The sequence below is a fragment of the Protomyctophum bolini genome, assembly GCF_963924005.1.
Source record: "Protomyctophum bolini genome assembly, chromosome: 13".
Classification (NCBI taxonomy): Eukaryota; Metazoa; Chordata; class Actinopteri; order Myctophiformes; family Myctophidae; genus Protomyctophum; species Protomyctophum bolini.
In genome coordinates this window covers 10,404,192-10,426,681 of record NC_137874.1, presented here as the reverse complement: position 1 = coordinate 10,426,681, position 22,490 = coordinate 10,404,192, and the positions used below count along the sequence as shown (strand labels likewise).

At 41.9% G+C, this 22,490-nt stretch overlaps 2 protein-coding genes across 2 annotated transcripts in view; one reads left to right on the top strand and one right to left on the bottom strand.

Moving 5' to 3' along the window:
* stk32a (serine/threonine kinase 32A) overlaps positions 1–4,359 on the top strand; it is a 99,632-nt gene extending 95,273 nt beyond the window's left edge. Inside the window, exons 11-12 of the mRNA XM_080781258.1 lie at positions 3,651–3,715; positions 4,092–4,359. Of these exons, the coding sequence (XP_080637384.1) occupies positions 3,651–3,715; positions 4,092–4,212 (186 nt within the window). The 3' untranslated portion in view covers positions 4,213–4,359. The remainder of the gene's footprint in view (positions 1–3,650; positions 3,716–4,091) is intronic.
* A 7,116-nt stretch (positions 4,360–11,475) lies between these two features.
* Positions 11,476–22,490, bottom strand: part of dpysl3 (dihydropyrimidinase like 3) — a 62,382-nt gene continuing 51,367 nt past the window's right edge. Inside the window, exons 13-14 of the mRNA XM_080780901.1 lie at positions 20,081–20,237; positions 11,476–13,706 (exon numbers count right to left, since the gene is read on the bottom strand). Of these exons, the coding sequence (XP_080637027.1) occupies positions 13,615–13,706; positions 20,081–20,237 (249 nt within the window). The 3' untranslated portion in view covers positions 11,476–13,614. The remainder of the gene's footprint in view (positions 13,707–20,080; positions 20,238–22,490) is intronic.

The following is a 22,490-nucleotide window of genomic DNA, read 5'->3' as shown; positions in this document are numbered from 1 at the left end:
TTTGTCTCCTTTGTCAGTCTGATGCAGTGTTGGGCTGCAAGTTATTAAGTAATATATTACTGCATTATACTGTTACTTTCACCAGTAATGAGTAGTGTAAGAGATTACAATCGCCAGAACAGTAATCATATTACAGTTACTAATCCAAGTACAGTAAGTATATGTCACTTCCGGTAAAGTAGCCTATACTGTAGATTCACTTCTAAAAGGATCGGGCTGGGTTATTACGCTCAACTGGTGCTATACATAGCCAAATGTGCCAGGGACCCAGAGGCAAAGACACGGAGACAGGAGTAGGGGAAAGAAATGGAATGTATTCAGACAAAACGTTACGTGTGGGGGGACAGGAGGTACTGTTGGAGAGTGTAATCCTGGAAGTGGTGAGAGGGGTTTGGAAATCCGGGGAGAAGGAACGCTGGAGCTGGCCCGGAGACACTGGGTTTGGGCAGCGAGCCTGGAACAAAACAGAGGAAGAAGGTTAATTGGCCCGAAAAACACAGATCTACAATAATGAAAACTCTAAAGCACGTTGTACACACTAGAGAAATGGTCTTCGCTATACCTAAGCTTATTTAATTAACCTTGGGAGACGCCCGGCCCTTGCCGTATGATGTCGTGCAGGGGAGGGACTATATAGCTACGTGAGGAACGTGTGGAGCAAATGTAATATAACGAGTAAAATAACAAATTCGCTTTTTATACCAAGTAATAAGTAATGACCTGGTGAAGATTCTCCGTGCTAGGCATTCTAAGCATCAAGAAGGAAGCTATTTGGCTAGCTACTATAGCTTCCTTCTTGATGCTTAGAATGCTTAGAACGCCTACTCCTGAGATGCGGTTTGAGGTGCTGTCGAACCACTTTGTTCCTAACATACTGTAACTGATTGCTTTTTATGCCAAGTAATCAGTAAAGTACTATTACATTTCAAAGGCAAGTAAAGAGTAACTCATTCCTCTTCTGAGTAACTTGCCAAACACTGGTCTCATGTGAATGCTTTCTCTCTCTCTCTCTCTCTCTATCTCTCTCTCTCTCTCTCTCTCTCTCTCTCTCTCTTTCTCTCTCTCTCTCTCTCTCCCATCTCTCTCTCTCTCTCTCCTCGCCCCGCCCTCACCCCCTCCCCCTCCCCCTTCCACTGTGGCAGCACCTGCACCAGTCCTCTCCGCTGTGCGATCGGACTCACAGTGTGTTCATGTGGCGTTGGATATACGGTTTGCACCAGTGGCTCTCAACCTTATTGAAGCTCTGGACCTCTAGCATTGTGAGCTTGCACACATCTGCTACTGTTGGTGCATGACAGCACGTGCAACAAAGTATATCAAGCCCTTAACAGTCATGATTTCATTTAAAGCTTTTTTTTCTTTCCCCCACACTATACGCTGCCTATTAATTCAAAGTTTGTCTTATATTTGACTGGCTTATGAAAAGAACATGCTATAATTACATTGCTCAATGCTCATTGCAACTATACGCCTATATGGTCCATGGAACACTGGCTGAGAAACGGAAGGTTTCCCGCCAGGAAGTTGCCACATAAACGCCATTACTGTGTTAAATAATCTGTGGAAATCAATCGCATTGCCTCCATCTTTCTTTCAACTTTCCAAACCATAAAGCATGTGAATGTGAATGAGTCAGCTGGCCCAGTTATGATGCATTTAAGAATCATCAGAGAAAACTATGACCCATCGTCACTTGACAATTCCTTTACAGACAGAGAGACTGCACGTGCGTGCATGCGTGCGTGCGTCTAAGGAGGAAACCAAAGCATACTTGGATGTACTACACACACACACACACACACACACACACACACTCCCTACACCATGGAGATCACTGTCAGGATGAAGATTTATCTCAATAAGGTCTCTCGTCACTTCATCCCTTTCTACTGCCGTTGAGGCTGTGAGTTGTGGCGGTGCGGGACAACAGGGTGCCTCTCACATGACTAAGAGGTGCTACAATAATGTCGAGGGATTCAGCGGGATTCTAGACATTAAAGGAGAAGATGCACCACAAGTCAACATTTATTTCGCTGTGTTGTAGGCTATACTCATCAGGTTCAGGTTCAGGTTTATTTGTCATGTGTATAGATACAGAGTATAAATACAATGACATTTATTTTGCTCAGAGCACTCTGCATGTACATACACAGGACATAAACAACATCTATAGTGCATGGCAGAGGTCTTCAAAGTTTTTCAGCCCAAGGACCCCCCTTAGTATTAATGTTATTAATATTGTGTTGAAATTTTAACTTTTCCATAGCTTTCATAGATACTACTTATCCCTGTTTTTAGCTCGCCACTTCAATAAAGGCCCTTTAACTTTGTTTCACCAGAAGAGTAGCCTACACTTTTTTTTAACCTTCCCAGCAGCCAGACCTTTTCCTTTGTATTTTCAAATTAACTTTTTAAGCCCTTAGTCAACTTGAATGTTGGCTCTGCTCTTTTTCCCTCTCTACACCAACTCTCAGAAAATAGTTGCGAGGCGTTGTGAGCATTGTACATCTGCAATTTTCAATTGTAGATGTGCTATGGTCAGGTAATGTTCCCCATCACACAAATGTGATGTGACGGACCCCCAGTTGTATCTCTGAGGACCCCCTAGAGGTCCCGGACCCCTGTTGAAGACCCCTTTGCTTAGGAGGTATATGAATGTGACCAAAGGCATACCTGAAGTTTTAAGAAGCTTAGCATGTAGAGAGGCGATCAGGTAATCAGAAGGTCACCGGTTCGACTCCTGCCCTGCTCAGTAATGTCGACGTGAGCAAGACACCTACACATAATTGAGCCTTATCCTGAACGCTTGTCAAGGCCATCTGAGCAGCCAGCAGCTCCAAGATTTCCTCCACAAGATCAATAAGGTCTGCATAGAGATAGATAGATAGATAGATAGATAGATAGATAGATAGATAGATAGATAGATAGATAGAATGTAGGCAATTCTGTACAGAGATTTTATTCTGGAAGAAAAAACTATGTTTTTGTAAATATGTATGCCTTGTGGTGCACTGGACCAATACGTTGCTACTTTCCTCGTCATTCCAGTGCTATTTGCCATTGAATGCACATACTGCACTGCAGTAGTGGAATAGTGAATGAAGAATGTGTTTACACAAACTGGCCTGGTACTGTCCTCCGTAGTGTATTATAACAATAGATTCTCAGAAAGGGCTCTCTTTGCTGTTCTTAAAACTCAAAACCTGCAGTGATTAGGCTTTTGCAGCCCAGGCACCCTTACCAGGCTCTGGTACGCCTTGCCATGAGGATCTAAGGCCAGCAAAGTCAGTGTCATCTTTTAAACCATCTTTTATATCAAGGCCTTGTTTTTATTGCCTCTTTTATCCATGCTTATTTCCTTGAATCGCTTTTCAAGTTTGCCTTGATTCATGTTTGTTGGTGCTATTGATGCTATTTGTTTATTTTAACATTAGCTTTTTACTCTCTACTATTGCTCTTTTCCTTACGGCTGTATGAATGTTGTATTCTATTGTAAAGCACTTTGTAATCTCTGGTTGGCACTTTGGTAAGTAGGCCTACAGTATTATGCTATGAAGCTCAAAAAGAAAAGTTTCCTCTATTATTGAAATTCCAACTATTTTTGTTTTATGGCTGACTGACAGTTTTTCGGTCTGTGCTTGTGTTCCCAGAACAATCAGCTACAGCAACGCCTAGAAAACGTTGAGAGAGACTTCCTGGTCTTCAACAGAGAAAAGTGAGGACCACATGTCACCCACCCCCCCACAACCCCTCCGTCAGTACATAAATACAGACTCACTTTAACCACATGAATGAACCCTATAGATGTATGTAATATGGCGTCATGTTGTAACGTGCTGTGAGCTGAATGCAGATCATTTGTTTTCTCTGAAGAAAATAGGTCAGCTCCTAATATGCTTGTAGATCTGCTATTCTCGCCAAATATCCTGCCCTAGAATAGGGAATTAGGGACTCTAGGGTCCAAGTGTTTAAGTGGTTAAATTGGAACAAAATCGAACAACAATCAAGACAGCGAAGACATAGCCAAACAAAGTCGTTTTGGAGGGACATTTTGTTCAATGGACATAAAAGCTGTTCTCTCTTCCCTGCAGGTCAAATAAAGTGGTAGTGGAGCCCAAGTCCTCTGAGCTGTCCTTGACTGCAGAGAAGAATAAGGCTATGGAGGATGGACAGAACAACAACGTGGAGCCCACAGCATTCATATCAGGATAGACTGAATGACTTTAGTCCCCCAGACTCCGTTGCACCCGACCCGGCCACTGCTTGTAGATCAGCACTTTACCCCTAGTTACCGGTTGTCATATCAGAAATCAACACAGAGCCGTCTTTAATTCCGCCTGTGCAAACAGCATGTGCACACAATGCACGTCCAGTGCGTGCGCGGACACACACACACACACACACACACACACACACACACACACACACCCCCCTATGTGCATCAGCATTCAACCCGTGTAATAATCTTACCCATAAACTGTGGGAGGGATATGGTCTCTTGGAGCTGCAACCATAACCTCACCCTAGCCTCGGTCCCAGCCTTACTCATCTGCAAAGAGAAAAGCCTGGTCACAAAACCTACGGCAGAGACGGAAGTGTCGGTCCGGAACATCGGTCAGCTATATTTCCCCCCGGGCTACGATATTCTTCCGACCAATCACAACACTTGTTTCATTCACGGAGAATGTAAACTGATTTGTAAAAGAATCAACGTCATTTCCTTGAGCGGTATACTTCTGCCCTAATCCTGCAACTTCTGCCCAAAACAAATGATAGCGTCTACAGCGTATAGGTCTTGCCCAGCGTGACCTCACCCTCAGGCTCTTCCTCAGGCATATGGCCCATGCCATTCTCCCCTCACCTGCTCGGGTGCTCCCTGGACACAAAACATTCTCCACTCACCCAGTGCTCACCATAAATAAACAGATTTTTGACAAATAATAATGTCGACAAAAAGATTATTACTGGCCTGCAGAGATTAAATTAACGCTGCATGGACTTGATATGAACTTGGCTTATGGCATTTGGGATGGCTTTAAATAATTGCAAAAAATATATATATACGTATACCTAACAAATGCAAACTCAGACAGGTTATCCTGACCCATGTGCAATGCTTCTATCTGTGGGTCGATATACTGTGTAAAAGACGGGGAAAACGAAGACTGATCGAAATGGCACTTGAGAGGTTCTACAATTAGATGAAAGACTCCTCTACAAAGATAAAAGTTTCAATATAGCCTTGAGCTTGTTGAAATGGCTCACCTTTTTAGCTTCAGATACATAAAGTATATGGTTGTATTGGACTTTTATGCTTAGCTTAGCAAGTGATTCAAGTGAAGCTAACAAAGATGGTAAGGGTACACCAGCCTCCTCCACCAGTGGCAGATATATGGGTAAGCTGTGCTGCAGGTTTACTTAAAATATGTATGCTTTTAACCTCAGGTTCAGGTTCATTTATTTGTTCGTCCCCGTGTGCATGGGGCGATTTGGTTTACAGAAAGGCATAACACAGGCAGGTAACATGAAACACAAAAACACAGTAAAAAGGCACATAGTACACATAGAACATTAAAACAGGATGGCAGTTCAAGGTATCAGTGTAACGTTATAATTCATAACTTTTCCAGAACAGTTATGAAACCTAGTTAATGTAAACCTGGAGGTTTACATTGTTTAAATTGTGACAAAGTTAAAAATAAATTACACAAAATAATTATATAATCTGTTGACTTCAGCGGAGCTTGCCATGATCTGCCATGGGTCAATGAGGGCTGTGAAACTGTAGGAAAGGTAGATAGATGGTACTAGATGTTATATCATGTCTTGCACTGAACCTTGCTTTGCACTTGCTTCTTCATTAATAGTAGCATTTATGTATGCACAATGTACTAGTTGATAAAGCTGAATAAAGGAAACACCCTACCTTAGGGACAGTTTCACTGGCGTGGGTTTAGCCAAGTCCAAACCTAGAATAAATCAATTCCTAAAATCAGATCTGCATCCAATTTGTTTTGACTCAAACATACTGTAGCTAGTCTTTCTGTAAGGATGAATTGGTTTCAGAGTAATTAAATAACAGCCACAAGGCGATCTTGTCTTTGTGTCTGTATAAAGTATACATTGATTATCAAAGTTCCTATAAAAGAACAGGGACATTTTGCATTCCACTTGACTTCAGTAGCAGCAAAGCCGAGTAAAAGATCGTATTTGAAACTCTGCACTGTATAGCCTCATCAACAAGATTTGAGTTGAACCAAAACGACCATCTTTTTACAATTGCCATTTTGTCTCACTTATAAGGACACTTGTACCTTTTAGTTACAGGTTCAAATCCAACAAAAACAAAAGGCTACTGCTTTTGTATTCAGTGACTGTTGTGGAAACTGAACCTTTTGGTTAATTAATCTGGTGTTCTGCTGAGGGTTTGTTTGTTAGTCTCCGGTGTTCAGACTTGGCTGAAACCATACCTTGAAAATGAGACCTACAGTAGCTGTTTATAGAGGGGTGCCTTTTTTTCCAATGTAGGGGTGCCTACTTTGAATAACGGTACATACTCAGTTCCCCTTAAACTCAAATATGTACTGTAGATACTTTGATGAAAAACCCAGAGCGTTTTCCACTCTTTTAAGTAGGTGATGATGTGATTTTTACTAATGCGTATTCATTCTATTGACCTTACTGTATTGGCAATATGACTATCCTATCCAGTCTGTAATACTTATATTTAAAACTTTGTTCACTACTATCAAAATGAATTGCTGTTGGCACTTTTCTATCAGTACTTGGTACAAATGTTTCAACTTGCCTTTGTGTTGTCATTGGTGTCATTTCAGACCCAAAAGTGATTTGTGTTTCTTGTACAAAATGTATTGTTCTGTATCATAGAGTTGTTTAACAGATGGGCTACTCCTTGCTGTATAAGATATTTATGTGAAACAATATTTGCAAATAGTTACAATTCTTTGTGTAAACATTGCCAGAGAAGTGGAGTCTACTGAATCAGGGTGTCAGTTAAATTGTCCTTCACAGAAAAGGACATCAAATTGACTTTCAAAGAAAATAATGTGGACCCAAAAGCATGTCCTTTTGGGATAAACCTATACAGTACTACTCCATGCAGGTTAAAAAAAGTTATTTGCAAATACTGTTTGACAAACACCTGAAGGTAATTTCATTTTTCAACAGAGGTTACCATTTAAACATTGAATTATGCCCAGGGTTAGATTTAATCCATAGCAGATGTGCAAACCCTTCCACCTTCCCTATAAGGTTTTGTCATCATCCTTTTGTCACTTTGTGTTTCTGTTAAGAAGTTCAGAACCCCAACGCAGAGAGATAAAGGTGAGGTTAGTGTCGCGTAGCCAGACAAGGTGAGGTTTAAGAAGATTTATGGTCGGGAGTTGAATATAGTGATGAATGGTGTGGGCAGGCTAGAATGACAGGCAGATTGACAGGCAAGCTGGTGAACAGGCTAGAGGTTAGCAGGCAAGTGAGGAATGATGCTATAAAAGCCTATAGAATCAAAGACACAAGTAACTATATTCAGCGTACCGTGGAAGCCTGTCGCTATCATTGGCGCTGAAACAAGGATCTGATGAGGAGTGAGACGAAAAGAAAGACTTTATACAGGAGAGGTGAGGAGCTGATGGATGGCAGGTGCGTTGGCCGAGGGAGGTGAGTTCCTCATTGCAATTTGCAGGCAGGTGTGCATGAGTGAGTGAGTGGCAGGACAGTGACACACACACTCGCACGCGCGCGCGCACACACACACACACACACACACACACACACACACACACACACACACACACACACACACACACAATATTACTATACTAAATTAACTCTTAACCCCAACCACCAAACCTAAATGCCTAATTATAACCCCAAGTTGAATGTTTTTCTAATTCTAAATCTTGCGCCGGTAGGACTCACAATGTCAATTTCTCAAATTCTAATATACTTGTGGGGACATTTGGCTCTCACAAGTATGCAGTAGGCCTAGTACTAAAGTACAGTAGCACGCACGCACGCACACACTTGGAAGGTGAGGGAAGAAGGGAGGGAATTAAGGGAAGATAGGGTGTTTCTTCTATTCAGATGTGACGGAGCAGCAGATGTAAAGGTGTGCCTTAAATAATGATTTTCTTGTTTTGATCCAACCTCACTGTCATGGCTCAATTCTTCTTTATTTAGTCTATATGCTACTTGTGTATCATTGATGTTATAGTTTTGTTAATACAGCAGTCAAAACACACGGGAACATGCAGTTTTTCACAGTAGGACAGAATAAGATTTCTGAGGGCCATGGTTCCTGACACCTTAGGCTCTTGGGGACATAACCAGTTGATTGGGGTCAGAATGGCAATAAAATAAAGTGTGTAGTGTGTGTGTGTGTGTGTGTGTGTGTGTGTGTGTGTGTGTGTGTGTGTGTGTGTGTGTGTGTGTGTGTGTGTGTCACTTCCAACATCAGCTTCCAAACCCAGTCTAACATTTAAACAGAATTACGTTATCGGAAACAACTATAGTTACTTCAAAATGCCTTAATTGGGGATTTCTGTGTAGATTCTTTCTCATTTATTGGATTTACTTTGAAATTATGGTCAGCATCGCACAAACATTTTTAATAGTTTTGGGCCACAACCACTCACCACTCACCACACACACACCACAGGCAGACATTTTCAACCCCCCTAATTATGGTATACATATATATAGCTGAGAGTTTTTATTTGAAATACGAAATGAAAGAAAAGTTGATTCATATATGAAATCATTACTGAGGTCTGTCATAGGGCATAGCAGTGGGCGCCATTTTCTGGTTCCATCATTGAATGACAGACTTTTACTTTTAACAGAGCATTTTTTTCTACATTGCAGTATAGCCTATTTGATACTTTTACATAAGTAAAACAAAATGGAATGCTTTCCCCACCACTGCTGATATCAGACATTTAATGCCACAACACTAACCAACTGGACAAACCAAAATCACGTACAGTATACAAAAGTCCTGGATAGAAATGTTGATGAGATGGATCTGTGTGTACATTACAGCTGTCGCTGCCCACCTTGCTGCCTGCCACAATGAGATGCTGCCCTCTAGTGTTTGCACAAGGTATTAGACACATTTGATTAGGCCAGTGGTTCCCAAAGTGGGGTCCAGGTCCTTAAGGGAGTTCCAGGGGGTCCCCCCAGCCAAATAATAGTTAGGAACCAAATGGACCCTTACAGGTCTGTAACTCAGAGAGTGTACAAATGGAACTAAATGCCCTTGAAATGAAAATGGTTGAAAATCACTGCTAGCTTAACTTAACTTAAAGTAGTAAAAGTAGAAATACCACATTGTAGTGACGGCTTGTGAGCTTGTAGATCCCCTATTTAAATATACCAACTATAAAACAGGGTAATAGTGGTTAATGTGTGTTTTATAATGATAATGTAAATCTTCAAAGTATTGAAGTAGGTCCCCAGACCCCACTATGGGAAAACTGGAAAGACTCATCAAGCAAGTAAAGGGAAAAATACCTCAAAAATCTACTTACAGTAAGTATACAGTAAATGTATTAGGAATGTAGTTACTTTCTACCATGATAATTTATTTGTAGCACCATCCAAAAAAAGGATGCATTTGTACCTGCATGCCCCCCCAATATTTATGATCACAAGGCCTGGAAGTTTCATTGAGACAGAATGCTATACTCCTGGCTGTCCTCGTTGCTTTCCCCTCCTCTCTAAAGAATGTTGTCAACGTCTGGCTCGACGTCAGGCTCCTCTCCCGGAGCTCCGAAACGCCTTTGGCACCTCCCTCGCTCTTTAGACCCCAGTGGTGGAAAAAGCACTCCATGTTTTTCCATTTTAGATCCGAGGCCGATTCTAAAAAAAATAAAAAATCTTCTAAATCCGAAAAGTTTTCTCAAAAACATATATGTTTCTATGACAGTGGTGCTCAACCTTGTTCACATCAAGGACCCCCACAATTATCTGTATATGGCCGCGGGACCCTCATCTGAAAATATGTAGTTCCAGTGACCCCCCCCCCCCAGAAGCAAAGATATGAGTAAAAACATTTGCTGTGAAAGAATATCATTTATATTCAAAGATTTGCACCACATTTTCACGATTATTTAAAAATAGCAGATCTACAAGCTCATAGCTCATGTCTGTCTGCCTGGCAGTGCCTGCCTGTCCAATTCCCCATGAGTAGCTGTCTGTCTGCACCTGTCTATGAGTATAGCTGTCTGACTGCCTGCCTGTCCAATTCTCCATGAGTAGCTGTCTGTCTGTCTGCCTGTCTATGAGTAGCTGTCTGCCTGCCTGCCAGCCAGCAAGTTGGTTAACAGAAAATAAATTGTTATGGCTGAGTAAAATAAAATACAATAAACACAATTTGCCTGAAAATAGATTACCCAGCTATGACCTATTTCATGAAAAAAAATGAGTAGTGATATGGCTGACTGAGTAAAATAAAACAATCTACCTGAAAATAGATAGCTATAAGTGAAGAGCAATTTCCGCAATTACCATTTCCGCAATTTCCGCAATTTCTGTAATTTCCATTTCCGCAATTTCCTCAATTTCCTCAATTTCCTCAATTTCCATTTCCGCAATTTCCATTTCCACCATTTCCGCAATTTCCATTTCCGCAATTTCCATTTCCATTTCCAACTATTAATGGCAGCTGCGTTTCATCATTCAAATAAAATAGAATTCTGTCCGTTTAGCTATAAAATTATGTCAGGGAATAGGGATACACAGTATATGTCTTTCATTTGCATTGCATCTCCCCCCCCCCCCCCAAGCTTTTATTTTCGTTCGAGTAATAGTACAACTCTAATAGTATTACTTATAATAATGTAATTAAAGATAACTTCATTCAGATTTATTTATTTTTATTTCATTTTCCAGATTTTTTTTTCTTCTTTTTAGATTTTCATTGGTGGGCCAGTCATAATGGTCCCGCGGGCCTGATGTGGCCCGCGGGCCTGAGGTTGAGTATCACTGAAATACACTACCATACTTGAGTATATATTACTTTCCACCACTTACTGTATACTAGCACAGTGGTTCCCAAACTTTTTCATGTCAAGGACCCCCAAATTGACCCCCAAAAATCTCGTGGACACCCATTTTAAAAGATATGCCAGGGACCCCCATAAGAGAAGGTTTTGACGGCTCTTGCACAGATTCTCAACCCGTTTAATTTCAAGGACCCCTGCATGTTTGACATGCATTAGTCTACGGACCCCCATTTAATGGCATTTATATCTCTGGGACCCCCAATTTATATTGTAAAATCAATGTTAATGGGTCCATTTGGTTCCGGAATGGATAAGGGTCCATTTGGTTCCAAACATTCATTTAGCTGGGGGGACCCCCTGAAACTCCCTCAAGGACCCCTGGGGGTCCCCGGACTCCACTTTGGTAACCACTGCACTAGCACATTTAATAAAAAATGTACCGGAGCCACTCTGTTGTAACTCATGTTTATTCAGGAAACAAATCATACCTCCACGACACACCACATTTTTTTGACCTGCCATCTCTGGGTTCTTGATACAACAGTAAAAAAAAAAAAAACATAAAAACATTAACAAAGATAGTCAAATGAACATAAATATAGAACAAACCACCAGACTGCCTCGGAATTCCACCTCACCGTGCACCGCTAACCAGAAACATCCTGTTTACTCAACTCCTCCCTCCCTGCAAAACAAAAGGTCCCCGTCCTTGCTCAGTCTAAAATGCACCATGATCCTCTGCCTTGTTTGAGAACAGCATACAGACCAGACACATAGAAAACAACACACACACATCCCATATCCCATCCATCGCCATTACAGCATCATAGTGGTCAATCCAGGGGAATACGGGGATATAGCTTCACGCTATATTGCTGCTATCGAGGGCTAATGTTGGTTTAGAAATCATCATTACCTGTATGTTTCAATGATTGTGAAAGGAACGGAATAGTCTTTCACTGTCTCTGTCCTCAAACAGAAGCCCATTGTTGCAGGAACTAAAAAAGGACAAACAAAAGCCAGATGTGCATTACTGTTATATCAAAGCAGGTTTTCAGTTCCTTTATGGTTTATTCGCTTTAGCTTTTTTGTCATTGTCCTTTGCTTACAAAGCTCATCATTACAAGTTCTAAAACAGAGCTGAGCTTGGTGTTACTTATTAGAGAGTTTACCCCCTCCCCCCTTTTTCCCTCTGGAGATTGTTTTGCTAAAAGTTTGACATCAACGGGTATAAAGCGCAGGAAGCAAATGCAAAGAATGGGTTCTCAATGTTGTTGGGTTTTTTTGTTTGGGTTTTTTCTTGTTTCTTTTTTTTTTCTTTCATTTTTTTTTACAGCCATGAGAAAGCGCGGAGGGCAGAATTACATTTTGGGAAAACACATGAATACCACAACCATCATGCACTTTCGGGTTGACAAAGTCTGTTCATCAATGTTTCAGTTTATTTCATACAGTACTCAATTTTGTCAGAGCAAGAGTGCCACTGTCTAGAAAAGACAAAAGCCCTGAGGTACTCCGGAATGTCACCGCAAAACGCTATTTCTCTGTCACTGTTAATCCTACATCATCAATTCTGTGATTTTTCCAACGAATATATATTTTAGAATATTGTATAAAGTCCTGGATGGATGTGTTTTGAGTTGACAGATAGAAAACGAAGCTTCTTATTAAATTACAATGTTTAACAGTGCAGGACTTTGGGATTTCCATCATGGGTCACATCGGCTCTGTCCCTTTGTGGAGCAGCGCTCCAGCTCTGAGATTTGAAAAAGATACCTCATCCTTGACTGTGGTCCAACCAGGTGTGAAAAACATCATTCACAAAGCTACGTTACATCTACTGTACACACAATGCCATCTAGAGCTAATGGAAGAAGATACTGCATGATATTACATCGCTAAAAGAGGGAACTAGACATTCTTTTTTTTATTGTTTTCTTGACCACAGAGGATACTGTAGGCTACTCAACCAAAAGGTGTGACGTTACAAGCCGAACGGGATGGAAGAACCGTAGCATTGTTCTGAGAAAAAGCAGTATTCATTTTCCCTTTTAAATGAATACAAGTGCCGTCATTCTTGGATGAATGTGAGGCGAGAGACATTTAAAAAATGACTTTCAACTTCCTAACACCAAAGCATAGCGTTACGTGCTTAGATGTGGCTGATAACATTTGAGATGTTTTCGCTGTGTTCTTACAGTTTGGCTGTCTGTGACGAACATGTGTATTTCAGTGCAAAATGTACCTTATTATATGTGATGTGTGATGTGATTAAAACGGGTGCCGATATTTGGTGCTTTGTGGCATAACCCCCCTGCCCCCCCCCCCCCCCCCCCCCGAACACTCACCCAGGAAAAGGAATACTGTTTTCAACCGAGCAAAGGTAGCATTGTGACAGATAAGGCATGAGGATTCAGTGTTTTGTTCTTTTAACTTTTAAACTAATGTTCTCCTTCATCATCTTCACCCCATCATCTTCACCCCCCCCCCCACCCCCTCCCCTCCCTTTCTCCATCCATCAATTTTCCCTCCCTCCCTCCCTCCCTCACACCTGGCTGGCTGGTGTGGTTGCCATTCCCCCCATTCCCATTTAGCTGAGAGATGTGATGTTGGAACGTCCACCAGGGGGCACTACGATACGCCTTCCAGCAGGCCTGATGGGCATGTCATCTGGGGTGGGAGCTGAGTGGAGGGAGAGATTGAGAGAGAGATCAGAAAAGAGAGAGTAGGAGAGGAGAGGAGAGGAGAGAAGGGAGAAAGAGAGACTTTTTACAATCATGAATCACATTCATACTGTTCCGTTCTGCGTTGACCTGGACGAAGAAAGACTCGGCAGATGTTTTCTGGCATTATTTATAACAGTGAATATTGCACAGGGGCAGCCTCGCACGCCTTTGAAATGCAGCACGCCTGATCATTTTGTTAAACCCCTGGCTGGAAAATAGCCAGCTGTCAACGTAAAACTCGGCTAAACGCATCGTTTTATGTAGGCCAGAAGCGACTTGATGGCATTTCCTCACAATAGAACTATATGGATTCCCAGTACACATCAGTGAAGTTGCCCTTTGACTGTATAGACTTCTTCAGAACCGCACTCTTCTTCAGTAAAAGCAAGCTCTTTCAATTCCATTTAGCTGCCAAGAAAAAACAACTATGATTTGAGATTATTGTGTGTGTGTGTGTGTGTGTGTGTGTGTGTGTGTGTGTGTGTGTGTGTGTGTGTGTGTGTGTGTGTGTCACACCTAGGATTACAAAACAATACATTTTACGTGGGCTGAATCACATCTGAATAACAAGGGCACAGCAGTAGCTGACCAGAACATCACTCGTATAATTGCAAATGTTCCCGGTTTGCTTCCAGCTGCCTGTTCATGTCCTTTCATCTCTCCCTGCACTTATGTTCCTGTCTCTTTCCGTTACCCTACCCGAATCATAATTTGAATCCTAGCAATCAAACAGAACGCTACCACCGCAATACAACATACTTAGTCTTATATGTCTACAGTCTAGTAAAAAAAAAAGTATCTGCAAAGACATAAACAAGATTATAGGTCACTATTTTTTAAACCTCCCCTAAACGACAGAAGGCCAATTAGAAGAACGTGCCCCCACGTGACTTGATATGAACTATGGCTCCTATTAGGTATAGGAGACCACAGCAGGATTACATGCAGGATTGAACAGACGTTAAATATATCCTCTTCTCTTCTCCTCTGAACCATTCGATTAGGAAGACTCGTACGGATATTGTTTAGCAATCTCTTCGGTCTCTCTAAAACACTCTAACAAATACTGTACTGATTTATTATAGTTTCAATTTCAATTCCCCTTATGAGGTATTAAAGTGTGTATACAGACCAATAATGTAATGTTGTCTCCTATAAATGCAATAGATTGGTTGATTGATTGATTACTATATTAACAGTTTGCAAATTGTACAGAGGTATAGTTTACAAAGTAAAGGACACAAGAACACAAAAAGCCCTGGGGGCTTGTGTTCCTGTGACTATATACTGTATACTATATTCGGTAAGATGAGAGTGAGCCGTTTGAAAGCTGCTGAAATATTGTTCACATCTGTCCAACAAAAGGAGCTATTGGTAGATGGATACATATAGGACGCAGTCTTTGCTCTATTTGAGTTTTTCCAAAGGATGAGCCAAGCATGCTGCTACACGATGACAATGAGTAGCCATAGATATAGGAATCTGTTATGTGTCATCGGCATACTGTGGGATTGATCCCCGGTGTCGCATCATCATAATGATGTACGTCTGGCGTACTGTACTGACTGTACGCCACATCTAAGACAATGCTATTTCACATCAGCGCCCTGTCCACTCCAGACGAGTAGAGTAAATCATCTCTGCAGGTGATGTCTGGGGGGGGGGGGGGGGGGGGGGGGGGGGGTGTGCTGTAGGGTAGATCAGGGGTTCTCAACCCGTGGGTCGCGACCCCTCGGGGGTCGCCAAATTATTTGGGGGGGGGGGGGGGTCCCCAAAAAGAAATAACGTTTTCTTTTTTTTGCGACTGAATTGCTGGAAAATGGAAATGAAGAGTTTACATAGTACACATAGTTCATGCATACACCTTCCCTAATGATTATATCTTGTTTCAGTATTTATGTATTTTGTATCGTCTCTATTATTAAGGGTATTGCAGCAGTCAATTTATATTGGGGGGTCTTTAGGGGGGCGGGGCGTGGGTCCCGAGACATTGCCAAAGCATTTCCCGGGGGTCCCCGGCCCAAAACGTTGAGAACCCCTGTGGTAGATGATAGACTCGTCATTCTGAGAAGACCCGCGCGCACATTCACACTCGCGCACAAACAAACACGCATGTGCGCACACACACACACACACACACACACACACACACACACACACACACACACACACACACACACACACACACACACACACACACACACACACACACACACACACACACACACACACACACACACACACACACACACACACACACACACACACACAGCGCACATGGACTACATTACATTGATTATGATATTTAATCTTCACAAAGGCAGAGGACCTGCATGTCACACGCAACCACACGCTAGTCTAGACCTCTGTAATGGTGAAATTCCTTCCACTGGAGGTCAGCCCTTCATTGGAGGACCCCAATGGAAACAAGCGCTTTCTTGGGCCCTAAATCCTCTTCACAGACCTTGTATTTAACTGTACTCGTCTTTGCTCAGTGCTCGGAGCAAAATAATTTTCATTGTATTTATACTTTGTATCTATACATAAATATGACAAATAAACCTGAACCTGAACCTTGGCAAACTGTTAATAAAGTATTCCGTCAATCAAGGTGAAGCATAACAGAGGACGGTTCTTCAAAAGAAACCAGGACAAACTGCATACAGTACAGTCTACTCTACTGTATGTCCAGGTAAAAACCTTTTACAGTATGTCCAAACTGCTACTTTTCAAGAAATGTATAAAATATAGAACCTGTGTTCTAATGGATTTAATGTAGTCACAAGCTCCTGTTAATTAAAATTGGCTATAATGGGATCGGTGCATAGTTACTGTATAAATAACTAGAGTGGTAACCAGAAATCCCCACCCATTCACTTTATCCCCACCCATTCACTTTATCCCCACCCATTCACTTTATCCCCACCCATTCATTTTATCCCCACCCATTCACTTTATCCCCACCCATTCACTTTATCCCCACCCATTCACTTTATCCCCACCCATTCACTTTATCCCCACCCATTCATTTTATCCCCACCCATTCACTTTATCCCCACCCATTCATTTTATCCCCACCCATTCACTTTATCCCCACCCATTCATTTTATCCCCACCCATTCACTTTATCCCCACCCATTCACTTTATCCCCACCCATTCACTTTATCCCCACCCATTCACTTTATCCCCACCCATTCACTTTATCCCCACCCATTCACTTTATCCCCACCCATTCACTTTATCCCCACCCATTCACTTTATCCCCACCCATTCACTTTATCCCCACCCATTCATTTTATCCCCACCCATTCACTTTATCCCCACCCATTCACTTTATCCCCACCCATTCACTTTATCCCCACCCATTCACTTTATCCCCACCCATTCACTTTATCCCCACCCATTCACTTTATCCCCACCCATTCACTTTATCCCCACCCATTCACTTTATCCCCACCCATCCCCACTTCAGCGGGTTGGCCGGCAGACCAGCCACAGCCACATCACTATGACTCTAACTAACATACCGGTAACCCTGTTACTATGACTCAGACCCATATATGGGCATACTGATAACGTCAGGGATCTCAATACAGTATATTTGAGCGTAAAAAAGGCTGGCAAAATTAGAGATCTCCATATATGGGCATATACTGATGTCATCAGGGTTCTGCGGAGCAATGTAGGTGTAAGAGTGTTCTGTGACAGCAGCCCGAACTCTAGATGCGAGTGTTAAACGCGTTTTATCGCAACGTATACGTCAAAGTATAAAATTGGACATTCATTTATGTAAAAGAAAGACATTAAGATGAAATATTGAGGTTTCTGCCTCAATACAGTGACAAAAAAATTTCACAGATTTATCAATCTGTGAATGATGGCATGAGAGTATAACCACATTTGTTTTTGTATACTTTACTAGTACTGTTTTTGTATACTTTAAACTTTACTATATTTGTCTTTTTCTGAAAATCAGTAAACAAACAGCTTTTTTTTTATGTATGCCTTGATTGTCAGTTTACGCATGCGTTTGTTATTCTAAACTGGAGTGTGGGTGTCTGTGTGCCAGGCAACCAACCAAAAGGCTGACGTGTTCAAATAGATTTCCACTACCTCTGTGTGCCCACAGCCGTGTGCCCAGAGTCAGCCTGGCAGGCAGAGGCTGCACTGGTCTGGTCACAAACGTTGTTCTTGGTCAACCACTTAACCACTATAGACTAGAGTAAACTGGACATGAGTTGCCTCTGCCTCCGTGTTGGTCCGCTCTTTTTTCCCATCGGCACCAAAATCAATGTTTGGTGTCGATGGAAACCACATCGCAACAAAATGTTTCCCCCAGAATAGGTACAGGCCTATGTTAGGCCTCAAGTGTCTAAGCCATATTTTATACTTTGGCTATAGCTACTGTATATGATTAGATTATTTGCAAGCCGACATGTCACATCGTGAGCTTGTAGATCTGCAATTGTGATTATTATTATTATTATTATTTTTGCAGCTTTCGCTTTTATTTTATATTTTTTATAAAGGAACAGGGGGGGAGAGCGATGGGGGAGTGACATGCAGTGAAGGCTGTCGGGATCGGCAGCTCACAACATGTCACGTTGTGACATGTTGTGAGCTTGTAGATTGGTTAGGGAGACTATGGACAATGGTGTATATAGAGGTCAAGGGTCGTTTAGCTCCTGTGAAGCAGAGCCATAGAGTAAGACAGAGTTACGCAACTCTGTTCACTTCAGGGGGCCAGTCCAATGGTGTCTCTCCTACATACGTGTAGACTTCTAGGACAAGTCCTGGACTGGAAGTAGGCAGAAATGCATTGGACCCAGGCAACAGCCCATCTTTAATGATCTTAAATCCCATTATTTTAGATTGTTTTGTAGTAATCGTACAACATAAAGGTCTCTGCAATGCTCTTATTTGCGCCGCCCTCGTTGAAAACAATGCATTTCAAACTCCAGCTTGTCCCTCTCCAGGCTGCATGAACAGCGCTTGAGCGCTCGGTTTCTGCCCCCTCAATATCGTAAGATTCGTAACTCTTCTATTAGATGGCTCTGACCGTGACCAATGTGAGAAAAGAACCAAGTCTGTATCTGCTGCACATTCTGCATTACTCCTGCTGTCAAGTAACTGGGGGAAAACCACACTTTTACTGTAATCTGATGTAATCTAACGTTAGGTTTACATATGGCCGCAATCAGACCGTCAATCAGTGTATTATATAATGAACAGATGTCTTGTGTCTGATACGCACTGTTATGATCAACCTCATTAGGCAGGCTTTTGTTAAATAAACCATGACTGAACTACACAGATGTCTGATATCTTAGTCTGTGAAGACTTTTTTTGTGCGTTCCTACTGGTTCTTGGAAATCAGAGAGCGTTTAGTAATCTGCATTTGAAAGCTCTATATTTCATAGTTTTACAGAGGGTTTCATCTTTAGTATGAATGTAAAGATCAAAACCCCCGTGCAGGGAGCTTATATAACTCCAGAACAAGGTCAAACGTGCACACATGCTAGTGACCTGACCCGTTATGGCGATTTGTTGAGGCGCTGACTCATCCACAGTCTACGAGACTTCCAACAGAAGACGATGAGTCAGAATGTGGGCCTGTAATCACTCAAAGTTGCACTGTGTAACTTGCACGTCTTGTCCCCTGTGCAAGGGCTGACATTTTTAACCGCTGAGCTAATAAGAGCACAGTCAGGGGAGAAATTGACTTTTGATCTCCAGGCGAAATCACTTGTCAACCAGTAGTGTTCCTAATATAATATAAGGCACCAGACCACAGTTCTCAATAGACGAGCAGGGAAACCAAACACAACCAACGCAGTTGCGTTACTTATATTGTATTAACATACATCTACCACATTGTTCATTTTGTCTACACTAAAACTATGATGACTACCTTTTTTCACTGTTGAAAACTAAACAAAAATAAGCTATGATGACAAAAACTAAGTCTAAATATATTGACAATTTAAACAAACAAATATAAACTAGACTAATTGGAACTAGTGGAGAAGAGATCCAGTAGAACTAAGACGGCGCGTTGTGAGCTTGTAGATCGGCTATTTTTGGTATAGCCGGGCTACAAATAAGGGACGCCATCGAAGCCTGCCAAAATAAATTAGGATTTAGTCAACTAAAACTAGACTAAAACTAAAACATTTCAGATGACTAAAATATGACTGAAACTAAAATGGAATTTGATTAAAATTACTATGACTAAAACTAGATCAAAATTAAGTGGTCTACACTTCAAAATAACCTTACATTCACTAAAAGTGAAGCTTTTAGTCTCATCGTGTGGTGCATATGCTTACTTGCTAGGCTGAATCCAGTCTGGTGGTGCAGGTTCCTGACGGGCTGCTTGGTGGGGGAGGTGCGGGCCGAGGCTATGGGGGTGCCGCCGCGCGACATGGAGAACTCAGACACGGGCCCGTCGTACATGCCCCTGGGCACTGCCCTCAGCACCGCCAGCTACGCAGGGGGGAGAGAGAGAGAGAGAGAGAGAGAGAGAGAGAGAGAGACAGAGACAGAGACAGAGACAGAGACAGAGACAGAGACAGTTATGTTACATTGATTACATACAGGAATTGATTCATTCTGTTGTTTTACAAGACAGAGATGCAACCAGTGTTGGGAAGTAACAAAGTACCTTAGGGCTTAGGTTTTAGAGTAGGCCTATCTGTACTTTACTTGAGTATTAGTATTATTAGTAGTATTATTATTATTATTATTATTGTAAGCTTGTGACTATTACTGCACTAGACTTTTTACTCCAATGCATTTCTAGGAAAAGGCACCCATGCAGGGCCCAAACTTACAAAAAATACACCAGGAAGAATTTATGAACTCCTCTTAAGCCCCATTTCAGAAATAGTGAAAACATGCTGAGATGCACGCTGAGACGCATGAGTTTATAGCTTCTATTGTTTTTTGTAAGTGCTTTACAATGTGTACAGGTTTGACTGGGCAACTTTAACTTGCAAGTTGAATAACATTTGACTCAAGTACTGCAGGGCTACTGTATGCAACGGAACAAAGCAAGGAATATTCATCTGGTATAAAAAGAGAAGAGGGATTTGACGGGACGTCAAACCGACATGTTCTGTAGTGTGCAGAGTCCCCACAGATAAGCCGTGCTTAATACAACCAAGCTGTCTCCATGCCCACACCTGTTTATTATTACATGCATGTGGGTGTTTGTGTAACCGTTTGTGCCTGAATGAAATATGCATATTTCACATCCTGTTGCGGAGAGTCGGTAACAGATTTATGCTGTACAGATGCGTGTGTGCATGTGCACGTGTGCATGCACACACGCACACACTCTCCATCTTGAGATACACTGGTGAGTGGTGACACACTCGCACGCATGCACGTACACACGCAGCGATTTTGTGTATATTTACAGCATGATGATATTTGCTGTTCCTTTTTACTTTGTTATGACTAATTTGAGTAGTATTATGGCTAATACTATTGTATTTTTTATTTCTGTCCACAGTGTTAAGAGGCTCTACAAGAAATAAACTTCCTGCAATGTTACCCTAAACAAGACAAACACACTACACACGCACACGAAAATCACAAAGACTCATACAGTGGACGCACACACACAGAGCATTCAAACGTGGTGTTCTCAGTGGACAGACCCCTAAACTGTTTCCCTGTCAGTGGGGTGAGTCAGTGAAAGGTTTGGAAGCCGACTTCCAAGTGAAAAGGAACATCTGCTAATGAAGAAAACGCTGCACTGTCTGCTACCAGGATAAACACACCACTGTTGCCATGGCGGACGCTGACAAACAGCACCGTTTCCTCATCATTCAAACGGCTACAGCGTGAGTGGAGGAATTGTCATACGGGTTTGATTTTACAGGCCCGGGGGTTAGAAAGAATCTGTATTCAGTTTAAGGAATTGAAGGAGAGAGAACAAAGTCATTTTATGGTCAATTCACTTTAAATTCTAATCGTTAACTGGCGATAGCTGTTTATTTAGCTGATGACACCCATTATGAAAGACCTGACAAAAGACAATGTTTCTCAGTCACTGGAACTCGCTGAAAGTCTAATGGATCCTTGTAACTCAGTCACTGGAACTTGCAGAAAGTCTAATGCATTCTTGTAACTGTCCCAACTGAGTTGAGACAAACAAAATGTATTATATTTCGTTTTAGTTCTCACAGTGTCTTGGTGGCGTCATGCAGTTCTCTTTGGAGGAGTTTGGAGAATTTGTGTGAAAATAAATCCCAGAAAAGACATCTGTATGATGCGTGGCCATTTGTTGAACCTGTAGCTACAACAGCAGCTATTTTGACAGGTAAACACAGCTGACGGTAATACTGTTAACTGTGGGTGTACTTTCATTTAGGTTATTCTATGTGCCAGCATCGAGTTCACTGAAATGAGACACCCACGGTTGATGTTAAAGAGTCTGCTGAAAAAAAAAGGGTCCCGGGTGGAGCAGCCAAATAATCAATCCCATCCCTAGAGGTATTATAGCTCCTATTTACATCAATAACTTTCCCTGCAAATGGCAGGGAAAGGCTTTGTGTGGTTTTAGAGGAAAGTATCCGGACCACTACACCACCGACAGGCAAAACACTAGGGCCCTGCATCCACCGCAGAACAAGTTCTAGAACAATGGTTTTCATTGAAACAAGGCCCTGCGGTACCTCCACCAGTGAAAACCCACATCAAAAACCTTGTTTCATCCACAAAACAAAGTAA